General features: G+C 43.6%; 1 protein-coding gene across 1 annotated transcript; it reads right to left on the reverse strand.

Moving 5' to 3' along the window:
• Positions 1-373: 373 nt before the first annotated feature.
• On the reverse strand, positions 374-17,894 carry LOC123347891 (olfactory receptor 10A4-like). Its single transcript, XM_044985077.1, has 2 exons — positions 17,320-17,894; positions 374-1,331 (listed from the first exon to the last, which is right to left on the reverse strand). Exons 1-2 carry the CDS (start codon positions 17,892-17,894, stop codon positions 374-376), a joined length of 1,533 nt encoding a protein of 510 aa, XP_044841012.1.
• Between the last annotated feature and the right edge of the window lie 439 nt (positions 17,895-18,333).

Below are 18,333 nucleotides of genomic sequence, written 5' to 3' on the forward strand. Positions count from 1 at the left end.
CAAAAACCAGGGGAAATTTGCCACCCAAAAACTTTAACGCAGAGTTAAGGTTGCTCGGCAGTGCCATCCATCTTATCTAGCTATCAAAAGAACATAAGAAGGGCCATACTGGGTCAGACCAAAGGTCCAGCTAGCCCAGTATCCTGTCCTCTGACAGTGGACAATGACAGGTGCCCCACATACTATCTATCTATCCTAGTCCTCTCTCCCTCATGTTAAGAGCACCTATCTCATTTGTGTGTGAATGCAAAGAGAGAATGGGCACAGGGTTATTATAATAAATTGTTGAAGTTAGGCACACGGGTTATGAGCATGAGTCCACAATAAGCAACAACAATATTCCTTCATTACCAGAAACAAACACGGATTTTTTTCATAGTTGAGGTGCAATTTTTTTTCTGTCCAGGAAGTTCCTCAGGGCCCCTTTCACTTCCTTGTTTCGCAGGCTGTAAATAATGGGGTTTAGCATTGGCGTAACCATTGTATACAGCAGGGAGAGCAGGTTGTCACTTCCAAGTGAGTTGCTGGAGGTGGGGCTTAAATACATCATGCAGCATGTCCCACAGAACAAGAAAACCCCCATGAGGCGTGAGGAGCAGGTGGAGAAGGCCTTGCCCCTGCCCTCAGATGAGGGCATCCTCAGGATGGTGGAGATGATGCAGATGTAGGAGACTAGGATCATGCCAAAGGGGACGATCACCACGAAGGTGGCCACCACGAGGAGCTCAGTCCAATTCACAGAGGTATTACCACAAGCCAGCTGTATCAGGGGCACAATGTCACAGAAGAAGTGGTCAATGGCATTAGACCCACAGAATGGAACCTTGGCTATCAGAGCAGTCTGTATCAGTGCCACAGCGACTCCACCCAGCCACGAGCCAGCCACCAGACACCCACACACCCTCCTGTTCATCGCGAGCACATAACACAGGGGCTGGCATATGGCTGTGAACCGGTCATACGCCATGGCTGCCAGGAGCAAGCACTCAGCAGTTCCTAGAAGGGAAAAGAAGCACATCTGTGCAATGCATCCTGAGTAGGAGATGGTTCTCAGCTCCACCAGCAAATTCACCAGCATCTTGGGGATGGTGACTGAGGTGTAGCAGATCTCCAGGAAGGACAGGTTCCTGAGGAAAAAATACATGGGAGTTTGGAGAGGAGGATAAGCCAATATGAGCATAAAAATGAGGCTGTTTCCCATCATTGTTACTATGTACATAACTAACACTACAACAAACAGCAGGATGGCCGGTAGCTCCTGGAGATCGGAAAATCCCTGGAGTATAAATTCAGTCACCACAGTGTGATTTTCCCATATCAGTTCTTCAGCATCTTCCATCTCTGAAGGAAAGAGAGAAAGTGTTTCAATTATTTGCAAAACAGTTCACAGATTTTGGATTCGCCCACTATCAAAGGCAGACCCATCTGCAAAACTTCTTTTCTCAGTTCCAGAGGGTTTTGAACTTGTGGTGTTGGTTAGAGCCATGTCTAAGATTTTCATTTAGCGGAAATGAAACTAGCACTGGCCAACCAACAAGGAAGACTTTGCTCAGCCCTGAACTGGGTGGATGGAATGCACAGACCTAAGAGGAAAGGGCCAATTGGTGCCAACTGGCAAAGGACACAGAGGTCTTGTTACAGAGATCCCCTGGTCTGGTATCTACACAGTAGTTCACCAAAAGCACCATATAAGGAATGTATTGAAAGTCCATGTCACATTGATCATTATAATCACTGTGAAATATATGTATGGAAAATGTGTGAGGAGTTCTGGATATATACTGACAATTACCCACTTAAGGTCTGACACTTGGGACTGATCTCCAAAATCTTCTTCCTGGCAAGGGATGTATATTTATCTGTCTGTCTGCATGTAAACTGGGTATTGCATGGTGCACAATGGCCACCTATTTACAGTCTGAGCCAAATGCTAATCAACTGATTGCAGAGCCTCGAGTGGTGATTCTAGCCAGGCAAACCTAGCAAGTGCAGACAGTAGATTTTTGGACCGTAACTGTAGGGACAGGGACAAACTGTGCATCTTTCCAGGACAGCAAAAGGACAGAGTCACGTGTCTCATGAATGGAAGACCAGCACCACACTGCAAGGATTTGGGGTGAGCTTTTGCTCTGTGTGACACGGCAATAGCAGGGTAGTTCAATTTAGGCTCTAGTTTGAGTGTTATTTTGTTTTATATGTAACCTTTTTGTTTCCACTCTTTCTGCTGGCTGTCATCTGAATCTCTGTTCTTTTGTTAAACAAACTTAGACTTGCTTTCTCTGTAAACAAACCCAAGGGCTGGTGTGCTGAGTGGAATTGTATTCTTTGGTGTGACTGGTAAGCTGGGGTGTTCCTTTGAGAGCAGAGGAACAGAGAATTATGAGAGTGTCCAGTGAATCTGGGGGCTGGACATTGTAGGAAGAAGCTCAGAGGACACGAAGGTTGGAGTGCTCTGATTGTTAAGAGAGAGTGGGGCCTGAGGAGGCCTGGATGCTAATGATTGTGTTTCCAGAGGCAGGTGGGGTTGGGGAACTGACCCCTGGCAGGCACAGATAAGATTTCCTCACACCAAGGGTGGGTGGTTGTGAGGTGCCTCACGACTGTGGGTATTCCCCATGAAATGTCAGTGGGATTGATATTTTTACATAAAAATAATTCCTACCATGAAGTGTAGCTTAGTCGACAGGGACATTTTCCATGGGGAGATGTTGATTTCCACACCTTGTTTGATTTTTCTGATCAGGAGACAAGTTGACATTTCAAAATGAAACACCAAAATGTCGATTCTAATAAAAGAAACCCCAGCATCTCAATTTATCAAATCATTTCAATTCAATCTTTCTTTTTGAATTTTGACATTTCCCATTCAGAACTTTGGTGCCACGGAATTTGATAGTTCAGTTTTCCCTTCAAATTCAAAAAAGAAACTTATTTGTCAAAATTTCAAAAGTCAAAATTTCCCATTGAATGAAAATTAAGTTTTATGACCAGCTCCAACTAAGAAAAAAAATGTCTGGGGACTCACATGCTGAATTACTTACTTTATAAAAGAATCCTGATGCTGCAGTCCTTGCTCATGCCCTACTCCGATGGACTCCTGATCAGCCACAGAAGATGCCATGAAGTAGGGAACATGCACAAATCATGCAAATAATTTCAAACAGGATTTTCAAAAGAGGTTATGGAATGGGAATTCCATGCCTAAATCCTTTTGGCTCCTCTGACAACCCAACCCTTTAAAATTCACTTGATTTTCTTTTCCCAGCACAGAAAAGGAGAGGGAAATTACTTTGCCCATTTTCTGGAATTAAACCTGGTTGATTGCTACATCGTTTGGGTTGGTATTTTCAAAGGTACCTAGAACAGAAATCTGTCCAGCTCCCATTGAACATCAAGGGAAAGTTAGGTACCTCACCTGGTTAGAAATGTCTGAAAATCCTACTAGGTGCCTAGCTAAGTCTTTAGGCACCTAAACACCTTTGAAAATTTGGTGTTAAATTCCCAAGTCACTTTTTTAAAATGGAACTTCGGTTCCCAAGTCACTTAGGCACTTTTAAAAATTTTACCCATTGATTGTGTCTTGTTCCCTTAGGACCCTTTAAAAATCCCAGGCTTAATGCAAAAAAAACCAAACAAACAAAAAAAGAAATATCAGGAGTTGATTTTCCCTTCTATGTTCTTTCCTCTTTATTTTCTCAGCTGTCAATAATGACCTTATTAAATTCTTCTTCAAATAGCATGTACACAGATGAGTTGATACAATCTCTCTAACACTCCGTAGATGAAAACACCTGTGGATTAGAGATAGGCAGTTCTTAGTGTGAGAACTCACCTTGTTAGCTGTTGCACCAGATTCCAGTTTTACAAGGCACGGTGTAAGCCGAGCGGCCCCCAGTTCTACTGTCCGCAGCACAAGTATATACATGTACGTATTCCGCTGCTGTAAATGAACTGATATCATTTACTGGAGTAAATGAAGTATCAATGTAGCCACAGATTGGGAATAAAACGGGTCAGGAAACCTTCAGCAAACCAGAAAAATGTGAATGAATTGTAACCGAAATTTCTCAAGGGAACATACCAGTTTTGCCAAAATTTTCATGGGAAAAGGTTTCTTGTGTCTAGGAAAGAATTTCTGGTTAAAACTAGATGGGGGGAAAAGAGAGAGAGATTGACCAACCTGCTCCTCAATATCAGTAGCTTGATGATGAGGGCACCAGGTTCAAGAATGTGTTCTGCCTGACTCAGACCAGGGAACATACCATACCACCTGTGGGGGCGGGGATCTCAGTTTCTCCTGTTGGTGGTGTTCCACTTTGTATAAATAAATAAATATACACTGGCCCAGAGAGGATGAAACAGAAGCTGCCTCTATAGCCTGGGAGGTGTTGGGTGGGGGTTGGTCATAAATCTTTGAAAGGTTTCAGCTTGGTCCTGATCTGTAACAGGAAATTTTTTGAAATTCAAAATGGTCACAGGATGGGAATACCATTTCCTGCCCACCTCCAGTTGGGGATCCAACTAGCTAGCTATCTATGCTCTTGTACCTTACCAATCAGTTCAAACGCAAACTCTCATGTATATTGTAAAGGAAACACAAGAAGATCTTGGTATCATCCTCTCTCCTCTCCCCACTTTCACCAATTTTAGACAGTTTGTGCAGCAATTAATCCCCCAAATCCCATAGAAATTCAAAGCGTGTTGGGCACCTTACTCCCTTTGGTGCCTTAGAAAAATCCGAGCCTAATTCAATTCAGATCGTTTCCTTGCATTTGGTTAAATTATTCTGTTCACCAAAAAGTGAATGGTTCCAAGGCAAGACACACTGGCTGAGAGTCTCTGGTCTGTGTTAGGTGCAAATTCCTATTAGATGATCATAATGGTACCTTCTGGCCTTAACATCAATGAATCTATTAATTTGCAATATCAATTTAGATCTTATTTAGTGGCAATCTTTCAGGCCTACCTCGGGCAGAAGGGGCAGCCTCATCTCTGACAGCAAAGAATACATGTGTACAACTACCACCACAGATATTTATGTCTCTGCATGACCTCTGGGACCTAGTCACTAGAATCATAGAATCATAGAATCTCAGGGTTGGAAGGGACCTCAGGAGGTCATCTAGTCCAACCCCCTGCTCAAAGCAGGACCAAACCCAACTAAATCATCCCAGCCAGGGCTTTGTCAAGCCTGACCTTAAAAACCTCTAAGGAAGGAGATTCCACCACCTCCCTAGGTAACCCATTCCAGTTCTTCACCACCCTACTAGTGAAAAAGTTTTTACTAATATCCAACATAAACCTCCCCCTCTGCAACTTGAGACTATTACTCCTTGTTCTGTCATCTTCTACCACTGAGAACAGTCTAGATCCATCCTCTTTGGAACCCCCTTTCAGGTAGTTGAAAGCAGCTATCAAATCCCCCCTCATTCTTCTCTTCTGCAGACTAAACAATCCCAGTTCCCTCAGCCTCTCCTCATAAGTCATGTGCTCCAGCCCCCTAATCATTTTTGTTGCCCTCCGCTGGACTCTCTCCAATTTATCGACATCCTTCTTCTAGTGTGGGGCCCAAAACTGGACACAGTACTCCAAATGAGGCCTCACCAGTGCTGAGTAGAGGGGAATGATCACATCCCTTGATCAGCTGGAAATGCCCCTACTTATACAACCCAAAATGCCATTAGCCTTCTTGGCAACAAGGGCACACTGTTGACTCATATTCAGCTTTTCGTCCACCGTAACCCCTAGGTCCTTTTTTGCAGTACTGCTGCCCAGCCATTCAGTCCCTAGTCTGTAGCAGTGCATGGGATTCTTCCATCCTAAGTGCAGGACTCTGCACTTGTCCTTGTTGAACCTCATCATATTTCTTTTGGCCCAATCCTCTAATTTGTCTAGGTCCCTCTGTATCCTAGCCCTACCCTCCAGCGTATCAACCACTCCTCCCAGTTTAGTGTCATCTGCAAACTTGCTAAGGGTGCAGTCCACACCATCCTCCAGATCGTTAATGAAGATATTGAACAAAACCGGCCCCAGCACCGACCCTTGGGGCACTCCACTTGATACCGGCTGCCAACTAGACATGGAACCATTGATCTCTATCCGTTGAGCTCGACCATCTAGCCAGTTTTCTATCCACCTTACCGTCCATTCATCCAGCCCAGACTTCTTTAACTTGCTGCCAAGAATACTGTGGAAGACTCTATCAAAAGCTTTGCTAAAGTCCAGAAATAGTACATCCACTGCTTTCCCCTCATCCACAGAGCCAGTTATCTCGTCATAGAAGGCAATTAGGTTAGTCAGGCATGACTTGCCCTTGCCCTTGGTGAATCCATGCTGACTGTTCCCGATCACTTTCCCCTCCTTTAAGTGGTTCAGGATTGATTCCTTGAGGACCTGTTCCATGATTTTTCCAGGGACTGAGGTGAGACTGACTGGCCTGTAGTTCCCTGGATCTTCCTTCTTCCCTTTTTTAAAGATGGGCACTACATTAGCTTTTTTCCAGTCATCCGGGACCTCCCCCGATCGCCATGATTTTTCAAAGATAATGGCCAATGGCTCTGCAATCTCATCGGCCAACTCCTTTAGCACCCTCGGATGCAGCGCATCCGGCCCCATGGACTTGTGCTCGTCCAGCTTTCCTAAATAGCCCGGAACTACTTCTTTCTCCACAGAGAGCTGGTCACCTCCTCCCCATACCGTGCTGCAGAGTGCAGCTGTCTGGGAGCTGACCTTGTCTGTGAAGACAGAGGCAAAAAAAGCATTGAGTACACTAGCTTTCTCCACATCCTCTGTCACTAGGTTCCCTCCCTCATTCAGCAAGGCGCCCACACTTTGCTTGACTTTCTTCCTGTTGCTAACATACCTAAAGAAACCCTTCTTGTTACTCCTAACATCTCCGGCTAGCTGCAACTCCAAGTGTGATTTGGCCTTCCTGATTTCACACCTGCATGCCTGAACAATACTTTTATATTCCTCCCTGGTTATTTGTCCAATCTTCCACTTCTTGTAAGCTGTTCTTTTGTGTTTAAGACGAGCAAGGATTTCACTGTTAAGCCAAGCTGTTCTCCTGCCATATTTACTTTTCTTCCTACACTAGTTCTGCTCATACTCAGATTCTGAGCCACACGTTATTTTTAATTTCCCTAGGAAAGTCTCCTGCTTAATTGAGATTAGATAGCTTGATAGAGGAGTGGCCATGGGGAGAGAAGGAGGGAGGGATGGATAGATTAGACAGACAGACAGATAGATAGGAGTGCCCTCACTGCACTGTAAACCTGGGTTGCTGCAATCAGGTCTCACAGCGATGCTAAGGTTCCCATACTGCACTGTGTAGACCTTCTGACTTGGGTCTGCAGCTTAAGCTACGTGCATACCACAAAATGACAATGATTGAACCCAAGCCTCAGTGGGATTTGGGGTCAGACCCTGGCCCTGTCACAGGAGGGTCTTAGGTCCCGAGTCAGACAGATTTCTATGTGGACAGTAGGGAGAGAAAGATTGGGTCCAAACATGTACCTCGGTTTAACAACACAGTGTAGACATAGTCTGTCTGGCTTCTATCTGCAGTGTTCCTCCAAGGCCAGGAACGCTGGCAGCCTTTTTGGCACCCTAGGTGGCAGAAGGTCCCACCTCCAAAATGGCGCCCACGACAGAGGCGGTGGAAGGTCCCACCCCCGAAATACCGCCGACAACCACGGCGTCCGAACATCCCCCAAAGGTCACCTAATGGGTTGCGCCAGCCCTGCCCAAGGCCACAGAATAGCATCCGCTGGGCCCTACTTCCTAGGGGTGAGGTCTCCCCTGCACAGCTCTGGGTCCCGGGAGAGGCTGCCAAGGGGAGCTGTCGGTGTTTGTTCCACATGCAATTCATGTGATTGCTGCTGGAAGCACATCAAGGAAGAAAGCAGGCCGGTCACCATACAAAATAGAAATTAGTAGCTGTTCCTGCTCCTGAGGAAAACAACCCAGGCCAGGCTAGGAACAGAGCTTCTCATTTGTTTGTGTTTGGTGACCTGGCTCTTAAGCACTTTTGACAACTTTACCCAGTTAATTTAGGATTCTCCTGTGTGACACAACCTGTTTAGTGCCTAGTTGCCACCCATACAGTGCCTCGTTCCCAATGAATTAAAAGAGGATGAAATTTGCCTTTGTGAAGCAGGTCAAATCCAGGACACTGAAACACTTGAATCAGTGTTAAATCCTCAAAATAGGTGTTACACTGGATTTAACCATCGATGGAGACATAAATGGTGCATAGGCCTTGTGAGGGTTCTCTGGATACAGGTGAATTTCACCAGCAGTTTAGCCACTCTTTTCAATGGTACTAACAGCTCAAAGAAAGGCAGCAGGAAAGGGTTGGTTGAAAATGTTCAGACTTCAAAATTTCAATTAAATTTCAAAATTAAGGGGGGGAAACTTTTTTTTTGTATTTTATTCATTTTTTAAACCAACTCTGAACGTAGTTTATGGATTTGTTTACACTTAAAAAACAACAGTGGCAGAGCTGTGTCATTGTAGCTGTATCACTTCAGTGTAGACACTACACCACCCGGAGGAATTCTCCAGTTGGCATAGGAAATCCACCTCCCCAAGAGGCAGCAGCTACATCAACTGAAGAATTTTTTCATTGCCCTAGTGCAGGGTGTGGATTTGTCAATCCCTGACCAATGTAGTAACTCCGCCGTTGCTTGGTCCCAAGCCCAAGATGTGAAAGGAGGAGGGTTGTGCGTTGGGTTGGCAACCCACCACGTAAAAAAAAAAACAAGTGCCACAGAAATGTCAATCAAATCCCCAGAAATTCACAAAATCGTGGGTAGCCAGCCAGAGATGCCAAATATGACAAACAGGGATCAGAGCCGGAAGGAAGTCCCTGTTTCGATGGAGTCTCTGGTTAAACCCAAAAAACAAATTAAGATAGCGGTATGGAATGTTCGAACAATGTATGAAACAGGGAGAACAGCATTAGTAACAAAGGAAATGAGAAAATATGGTATTAACATCCTTGGGATCAGTGAGATGAGGTGGACGGACACTGGTATGTTAACACTGGACTCTGGTGAGACAATTTTTTATTCAGGACGCACAGATGGATATCACCATGAAGGGGTGGGCATCCTTGTCGACAAACAGACAAGAAAGAGTTTGTTAGGATGGAGTCCTGTTACCTCCAGAATAATAAGAGCGAGATTCTTCTCCAGATATGCGAAGACCACCATCATCCAATGTTATGCACCTACTGAACAAGCCGAGGAAGAGGAAAAAGAGTTGTTCTATATCAGACTTCAGGAAGAGATACTTAAGACCCCATGCCACGACATCCTGATTTTGATGGGCGACTTCAATGCTAAAGTCGGTTCCAATAACGACGGGTATGAAGCATGTATGGGGAGGGAAGGAGTTGGAGAGAGAAATGATAATGGTCAACAATTTGTAGTTTTATGTCTTGAGAATGGACTGGTGATAGGTGGAACAATTTTGCAACACAAGACAATACACAAGTTGACGTGGATATCACCAGATGGGAAAACCAGGAACCAAATTGATCACATTGCGATCAATCGAAAGTGGAGAGGGTCGTTGTTGGACACCAGAGTATCAAGAAGTGCAGATGTAGGTGGCGATCATCACCTTGTATTGATTAAGTTTCAGATAAAACTGAGAAAGACGAAGAAAGTTTATGGGCAACAAATTTTCGACTCAAGGAAGTTGAAAGAACCGTCGGTAAACGCACAGTTCATACTGGAGCTCTCGAAAAAGTTTCAACTTCTAAATGATTTGCGAACTGGTAATATAAACACTATTTGTGACAACATTGAGAAGGTATATGTGGAGGCCAGCAAGACAGTGCTTGGCTATAAGAGAAGACAGCGGAAAGTATGGATTTCAGATCATACATACAAACTCGAGGACTTTGACAGGAGGGTTCAGCAATAGGTCAACAGCGGTTAGAGGAAAGGATGGGAGAATATTAATAGAAGAGAAAGAACAAATTAATCGATGGGCAGAGCATTTTAGAGAGACTCTAAATAGACCAAATCCTGAAGAGGTAGTTGAAATAGAGGAAACGAGTTTTCAGATGAAGGTAGAACAAGGGCCTATCACAGAGCGAGAGATAGAAGAGGCCATTAGACAGACAAAAGAAAATAGGGCACCAGGCGAAGATAGAATAACCGCAGAAATGCTAAAAGCCGGCCTGAATATGAGTGCCAGGATTCTAGAGGAGCTATTCAACAAGGCATGGGAAGAAGAGAAAGTACCTGAAGCATGGAAGAAAGGTATCATTGTGAAATTACCAAAGAAGGGCGATTTGTCTTTGTGTGATAATTGGAGAGGTATAAACATGTTATCAGTGCTCGGGAAGGTTTTCTGCAGAGTCCTGTTACAGAGAATAAGACAAGCAGTAGAAGAGATCCTGAGGGAAGAACAAACAGGATTTAGGAGTGGGAGAGGATGCGTTGATCAGATATTTGTATTACGTATGATAATGGAACAATCCCTTGAATGGAACTCGCCACTGTTCATTAACTACCTTGATTTCGAGAAGGCATTTGATAGCGTCCACCATCCATCTCTCTGGAATATCCTAAAAACATATGGATTCCCTCTGAAAGTTATTAACATCCTCAAAGATATGTATGCCGATAATAAGTGTTGTGTTCGCCATGAAGGACAGCGGAGCGAGTGGTTCCATGTGAGAACGGGAGTTAGACAAGGATGTGTTATTTCGCCCATCCTATTTCTTGTGGTTATAGACTGGGTGATGCGGAAAGCCACCAAAGATAGGCCAAGAGGGATCGCATGGGGACCCTCTGGTCATATTGAAGATTGTGACTTTGTGGATGACATCGCCCTGATTTCAAGCTCTCAGATGGACCTCCAAGAGAAGACTGATAGAGTAGGTAGAGCAGCAAGGTGCGTGGGACTTAATATCCACGCCGGTAAGAGCAAAACAATGAAAGTAAAAACAGCCAGCTCGATGAAGACAGTAGTATGTGACGTAGAATTGGAGGAGGTGAACGATTTTAAATATCTTGGTAGTTACATATCGGCTGATGGTAATATTCGGAAGGAGATATCTACCAGAATCGGTCTTGCAGCAACTGCATTCTATAGACTTCAGAACATTTGGAGGTCGGCCATCTTGCAAATGAAAACCAAGGTAGAGATCTACAGGTCGAACGTCCGCTCTGTGTTGCTTTATGCGGCGGAAACATGGAGGACCAACAAGAAGATAGAAAATTGGCTTCGGGGTTTTGAAGGAAGGTGTCTTAGGTGAATTCTTAACATACACTGGACGCAGCGTATCACCAATGTTGAAGTGAGCTGATTAACGGGCATTAACAACATAGTGGATGAAGCCAAACAACAAAGATGGAGATGGTTGGGGCATGTGTTGAGAATGGGTACTGATAGACACCCTCATATTGCCCTACGATGGACACCACAAGGAAGAAGGAGGAGAGGTAGACCATTGGGGACGTGGCGAAGGACCATTGAAGAGGAAATGAAAGGCATGGGAATGAAGTGGGATGAAATTTGCTGCCTCGCTCAAGAACTAAATGAATGGAGGAGAATGGTTGACGCCTTATGCTCCACTGGGAGTGAATAAGAGGAAGAGAGACCGATGTAGTGAAACCAGCCTAATTTTCTAGTGTAGACCAGACCTAAGATGAGGCAAATCTGCAACATTCAGAAACAGAGCCATCTTCTGAACACCCCAAAATGTATGAGTGTTTGCATCTTGGGGCGGGAGGGTGTCACATGTTTATATGAGATGGAACCATGGTTACTGGGCTGTCCACTTCCTGGTCTCTCTAGTATTTTGCCTCTTGCCCAGACTGATCACAGGGTGGAATCTTGCCATTCTTCCACACATAGACCAGGATCTGGATATGCTACCAACCACTTATCCCCCTGCAGGTCCAACCTGCTTTCAAATACCTGCATTTCCTCCTTTCAGGGATCTGTGACCAGTGATAGAGACCAACGAGACCCCAGAGTGGGGTGAGATGGGAGAAACTGAAACCAGCAAATGGCCTGCATGAATATTTAGTCTCATCACATCTTACACTTCATCACAAGCCACGTTAGACAGGCTTCTTCTTCATTTCCAGGAATGGAACAGAATCAGAGTACATTCTCCTGGCCAGCCAAAATCCTCCTGGACCCACCCTGGTTGCTATATTGTACACCAAGCCCTGTGATTTTTCTTCTTCCCCCACTTGTCTGAGAGTCTCAGGGTCTCTTTGACCCACACCATTAGAATGGTTTTCTTTGTCCACGCAGCAGGTGCCTCCACCATGGCCTATCCAGGAGAACACCCCCATGATGGTAGCTGTCCACTGTTTGGGTAGCTAGTGTTGAAGGGTTGTAATCAGTGGTCAGATGGTTGTGTGTGAGGGTGAAGGCAGGCACATAAATCATGTTTTGGGATGCAGATAGAAATATTCACAACACGCCTGTCCATCTCTGAGCTTATCTCTTTGGGTATTTGACTGTGAGGGTCACCTTTTGGATTCTTAGAGAGCCTGGAAGAAATATGTTATGTGAGATGGCCTCTCTCAATGCCTCTTTGACCTTCTCATTCCTCAGGGTATATATGAATGGGTTCAGCAAAGGGGTTATCATGGTGTAAATTGCTAAGGAACCTGGGAACCCTAATCAAGCCCAAACCCTCACACTGAAAGCTCGTCCCCCTCCCTCAAAACCAAGGAGGCAAGATTAGGTGCAAACCCACACCCCCCCCCCAAAATGAACAGTTTATTAAAGGACCCCCAAATAACTACACCCAATAAACAACAGGAAAACCACTCAGGTGTTTACAATACAAACAGGCTTTAAGTCAAGGCCCCAAAATCATATAATAACAATTGGTAAGACAAAGTAAAAAGTCACCATCACCATTCTTCTTATTGTACAGAACACGGGATACACAAAATCCAAGGACAACATCAAAAGACACCAATGTCAGGGCAGGAATGATGAACACTAGGACATCTCAGGATACCAGGACAGGAACAGATAAGCAATCTTCTCTCTTCTGGACTTGCCCCGTTGTCTCAGCAGTGACTAGATGTCAGCACTGGGCTGCCTGTAGGATGGACAGAACTCGTCACAGGGCGCTGCGTGCTTTTATAACCTTTTGTTACCAGGGAGAGCTTTTTCAGGTCACCTGATCATTTCCCACTCAATTTTCCAAAAAGGTGCCAACATTTCCTGCCACTTAGCTGTTACTGGGCAGATTACAAAACAGGGGCAACAAGAAGGGGACATAACATGTAGGGTAAAGGACAACTAAAGGAAAACTAAGATGGCAAACTGAATCCACTGGATGATGCACCCAGAGAAGGAAATAGCTTCACTCTGAGACAGCAGGTTCCTCAGGATCACTAGGACGATGGAAGATATGAAGCAGGTCTCCAGGAGAGACAAGTTTAAGAGAAAGAAATACATATGATAATACAATGATAATCCATCCACACCACAAGGATTTTTACCAAGTTCCCCACCAATGTCACTAGATAGATGAGCAAAAGTACCAACAAGAGGAGAATAAGCGGGTTGTGAGGGATGAGGAATCTCAGAAGAATGAATTCGGTCTCTGTACTCTGATTTCCCATGTCCATTTCTTCTGCAAGTGAGGTTGAAAGAATCAATTAGTAAAACAGCAATTCAAACAAACAAAAAAAAATCAGATGAATGATGGGTGAGATAGGATAAGATTTCCTGAGCAAAGAGGCTGGGATTTTCAATGGAGCCTATGTTATTTCAGCCCTCATTGAATTGTGGAACATAAGTCCCTTCAGAGCCTTTGAAAATCTCATCCAGAAAGATGAGTGTGCCAGGTGGTCTCATTGTACTAATGGAACCTGGACATTGAAGTGGAGGGTGTCTTGGAAAAAAGAGGAATAAAAGAAAAGGGAAGAAAGATGGAATCTCTTCCCCTCTCCTCTTTCTTGTCTTGCTAGAGTCTAATGATATCCAAAAGTAATGTGTTTTCCCTCTGAGAGAGCTCAATACTTCAAGTTCAGAATGCATTTGTTCCTGATCTATGCATATTCACTGAATATGAATCCCTTCTTTCTCCTGCATGGGGCTTATATTACTGTGTAACCCCAATGAGTCCAGCTTCTGAGTTAATTTACAACTGTGTGTAACTCCGCTGAATATGATTCTGATCCCATTTATAAACTCAGACACAAATTATGTCACAATCAGACACATCTGAACCCAAAGCTTCTCTCGTTATTTAAGTGGAGTCATCAGACAGCTTCTGCGTGTAAACTAGAGCAGAATTTGTTGACTGAACGAAAAATATTGTTAGAAAAGGAACCTTGAGGCCACATTGAAGTCAATGGGGATTTTTGCACTGGACTATGATGGGCTCAGATGGTTATTATAAGTGCAAAGGATCTGCACCTCTTTACACTGAGTCTGAATTTGCTTCCATAGAATGTTTAATTCTGAATGAGCAGCATTGAATTCTGACTCTGAAAGTGAATCTGGACTCCTCTTTGTTTCTTTCTTTAGGATATCATTGTTCAAAGTGCCCATCTGGTTCTTTGTTCCAGTTCTGAAAATTATCTTCTGTCTGTGTATCTAGAGTTGTACACATCACTATAGTCTCTTAGGTTACCTCTGTGAGCCATCATCTTCCCCTTCAACTGGAAGAACTAATTACATGTGAGATTACGATCCAACTTTATCTTGTCACAGACAGGTCCCCAGGAGACTTAATCACTTACGGGTCATTTCATTCAAGGGATGCTGCACACTTTTTTCCAAAAACATTGTATAGGGAAAACACACAGAGGCCAAAAACCAAAAGAAGGACACTCACAGCAATGTCAGCAGCAATGAGAGATACGCCTCTCCAAATATTGACTGCACTGTGTATGCTAACTCAGTCATGGAGGTCAGAATTTGTGGCTGGTCCAGTAATTGTTCCATCCAAACAAGCATACCTTTCAAAATCTGGCCCTAAGAATCTAAAAACCAGATTTTAAAGGTATTTAGATACCGAAAGGTCCAGATAGGCACCTAATAGAATTTTCAAAAGCATTTGGGCAATTAACTCTTACCAAAATCAATGGAGTTAGATGTCTCAGTGCTTTTGAAAATGTGCATCTTTGGGCACTTAAATATCTTTCAAAATCCTGCATCTAGTGGCCAGATAGTTCCTCGCACACTTTTGAAAATGAGATATAGGTGCCTATGTCGTTTAGGCATTGCTGAAATTTTTACACTTAGTCTCAATATTGTCTAGTCACACGGAGTTCCATCACTAATTTTACTGTGTGTGGGGGAAGTGTTTCCTTTTATCAATTCTAAATTTATTTGAATGCTCCTTGCGATGAGGGAGCTCTGATTTATCTGCTGTGATCCACTCAGTATTCTGCAACTCTGTAGTATGTCTCCTTTTACTAGTCTCTCTAGAGGATGTTATACAGTACAAAACCTGCCTCCCTGCCCTGTTTTCTTCTTGAGAGCAAACTGAAAAGTAACTGTGCCTCTTGTTTAAAATACATACACACACACACATATATATATATAGAGAGAGCATTCAGTTAGAAAGATCCTTTTGATTAATTATCTTATTTGGTTTTCCCATCTCAGAAATTATTTGAAAATGTTCAGGGTGCATGTTTTCTGTGAAAGATACACCATCCTTGCATATGTTGCTGAGAGAAACAGAATGTGTATAGAATGTATAGAAAAAGTATAGCACAGTCCAGAGCTCAGCTGTTCCAAGGAGTCGTAATTAGAGCTGGGCAAAAATTTCTATTCAAATTTTTACCATTGAAAAAGTGGGTTTTTTGCTGCTCATGGAAGGTATATTTCCAGGAAATAAAGAAATGTTTTTCAACTATTTTTCTGAGTAAAAAAAACAAGTTCTGTTGTTTTGTGGTGGCAGTGGAGCACAGTGTTCACAGTTTGCAGCCTGTCAGATAGGCCGCATCGCACTTTAATGGATCCAATAATTAATTACCGAATTACACATCTTCTAGGAGAGACTGTGCAGCTAGCCTGGTCCCTTTTAGATCTCTCACTGGTTGGGGGACAAGTGCTCATCCAAACAGGACTGCAGACGTGACTGCACATTGCACTAAATATCACAGTATGTCTGGTTTTCTGTGATCTGAGAGAGCAGCCAGGTGGAAACTACCAAGGGAGAAGGATCAGGAGAATTCTGCTGAATCCTGGTCCTAGAACTCTACTCTCAGGTCATAAAGATGAGATGGAGAGAGATGAAGGGAGAAGCAGCAGCGCTGGAGATACCAAGAGTGAGAGAAAATGTATTAATGATAAAGTTAGAATCAGAAAACGTTTGATAGTTCCATGGATAGAACAGCTGGTCAGCAAATTTTATTTTTGTCTGGTGAGCAATTCCAATATTTCAACGTTTGTTCGCATTTCAGATTCTCCCCTCCATTACGAGGGTTTAATACCACTCTATAGGCACAAAGGGGTTGTATAAACTGGAGATGGATGGTGTAGTTTCCAGCTCAAGAGACATACCCACACTATCTCTGACTGAGTTAGTGTGCTAAAAATAGAAATGTAGCCCCACTGGCTCTTGTGGCAGGAGGGGCAAGCCGGCCAAGTATGTACCTAGCATCTTGGATGGTATCATAAAAAACAGAAAGAAAGAAAGAAAGAAAGAAAGAAAGAAAGAAAGATCATTTAAGAGAAGTGACATATAGTAAGATAAATGTACTTATGTTACTTAATTGAATTTGCTACCAACATATCTTCCTAAGAACATAAACTGTTTATACAACGGGATCAATAGATCCTGCACTCCACTTTTTTTTTCTTTTCCTGTATATTTGCAGATGTTACATCTGCACATTCCCAATGGCTAAAACTAGGGGATGCCTGGCTGCATCTCACTAACTCAAAAGAAAATCAAAATTATTAATTGTGTTTCACTAACGTGAAGCAATCTGAATTTTCTGCAGTGTCTTAAAATCCATACATTTATTGAAAGCTTTCCTCAGGGCCTCCTTTACTTCTTTGTTTCTCAAGCTGTAGATGAGTGGATTGACCATGGGAGTCAGGACGGTGTAAAAGACAGAGAAGAATTTGTTAAAGTCCTTCAATCTGTTGCTATGCGGAAGCACATAAACAATCAGTATCGACCCATAGAAAATTGTAACCACAATAAGGTGGGAGGAGCAGGTGGAAAATGTCTTCTTCCTCCCAGTGCTGGAAGGGATTCTCAGGATGGAGGTAATGATATAAATATAGGATGTCACGGTTAATAGAAACGGAGGCAGTGAGCATATGCAAGCCACAATGGATGTTAAAAGTCCAGTCAGATGAGTATCACTGCAGGATAGTTTCATCATTGGGAAGGAATCACAGAAGAAATGGTCAATTTCATTGGGACCACAGAAGATTAAGTTGGAGATAAAAAATGTTAATATAGTATTAGACAGAAAGCCACTTACCCAAGACACTGTAGCTAGCTGGAGACAGAGCCTGCCATTCATGAGGGCTCCATAATGCAGTGGTTTGCATATCGCTAGGTATCGATCATAAGACATGGCTGCTAGGAGATAACATTCTGCAGCTGCTAAGCATCCAAAGAAATAATATTGTGTGAGACACCCATTGAATGAAATGGTTCTGTCCCCTGTCAGGAAACTGGCCAACATACGGGGCAGGATGTTGGAAGTGTAGCAGGTCTCTAAGCAGGACAAGTTCCCCAGGAAGAAATACATGGGGATGTGAAGGTGCTGATCAGCCACAACTAGCACAACGATGAGGATGTTCCCAGCCATGGTCAAAACATAGATCACTAGAAACAGCAGGAAGAGAAGGGGCTGAAGTTCAGGGAGATCCCCAAATCCCAGGAGGATGAATTCTGTGATGGCTGTTTGGTTTCCCATTCTGGGTTCGTCGTGGGGTTTTTACCTGGGAAAAATAAACTATTAACACAAAGGAAATCTTTGTTTAGCGGTACAGTAACTCTTCACTTAACGTTGTAGTTATGTTCCTGAAAAATGCAACTTTAAGCGAAACAAGGACAAGTGCAGAGTCCTGCACTTAGGACGGAAGAATCCCATGCACTGCTACAGACTAGGGACCGAATGGCTGGGCAGCAGTTCTGCAGAAAAGGACCTAGGGGTTACGGTGGACGAAAAGCTGAATATGAGTCAACAGTGTGCCCTTGTTGCCAAGAAGGCTAATGGCATTTTGGGTTGTATAAGTAGGGGCATTTCCAGCAGATTGAGGGATGTGATCATTCCCCTCTATTCAGCACTGGTGAGTCCTCATTTGGAGTACTGTGTCCAGTTTTGGGCCCAGTTAGCAACAGGAAGAAAGTCA

The sequence above is a fragment of the Mauremys mutica genome, chromosome 13 (assembly GCF_020497125.1).
Source record: "Mauremys mutica isolate MM-2020 ecotype Southern chromosome 13, ASM2049712v1, whole genome shotgun sequence".
Taxonomy (NCBI): Eukaryota; Metazoa; Chordata; order Testudines; family Geoemydidae; genus Mauremys; species Mauremys mutica.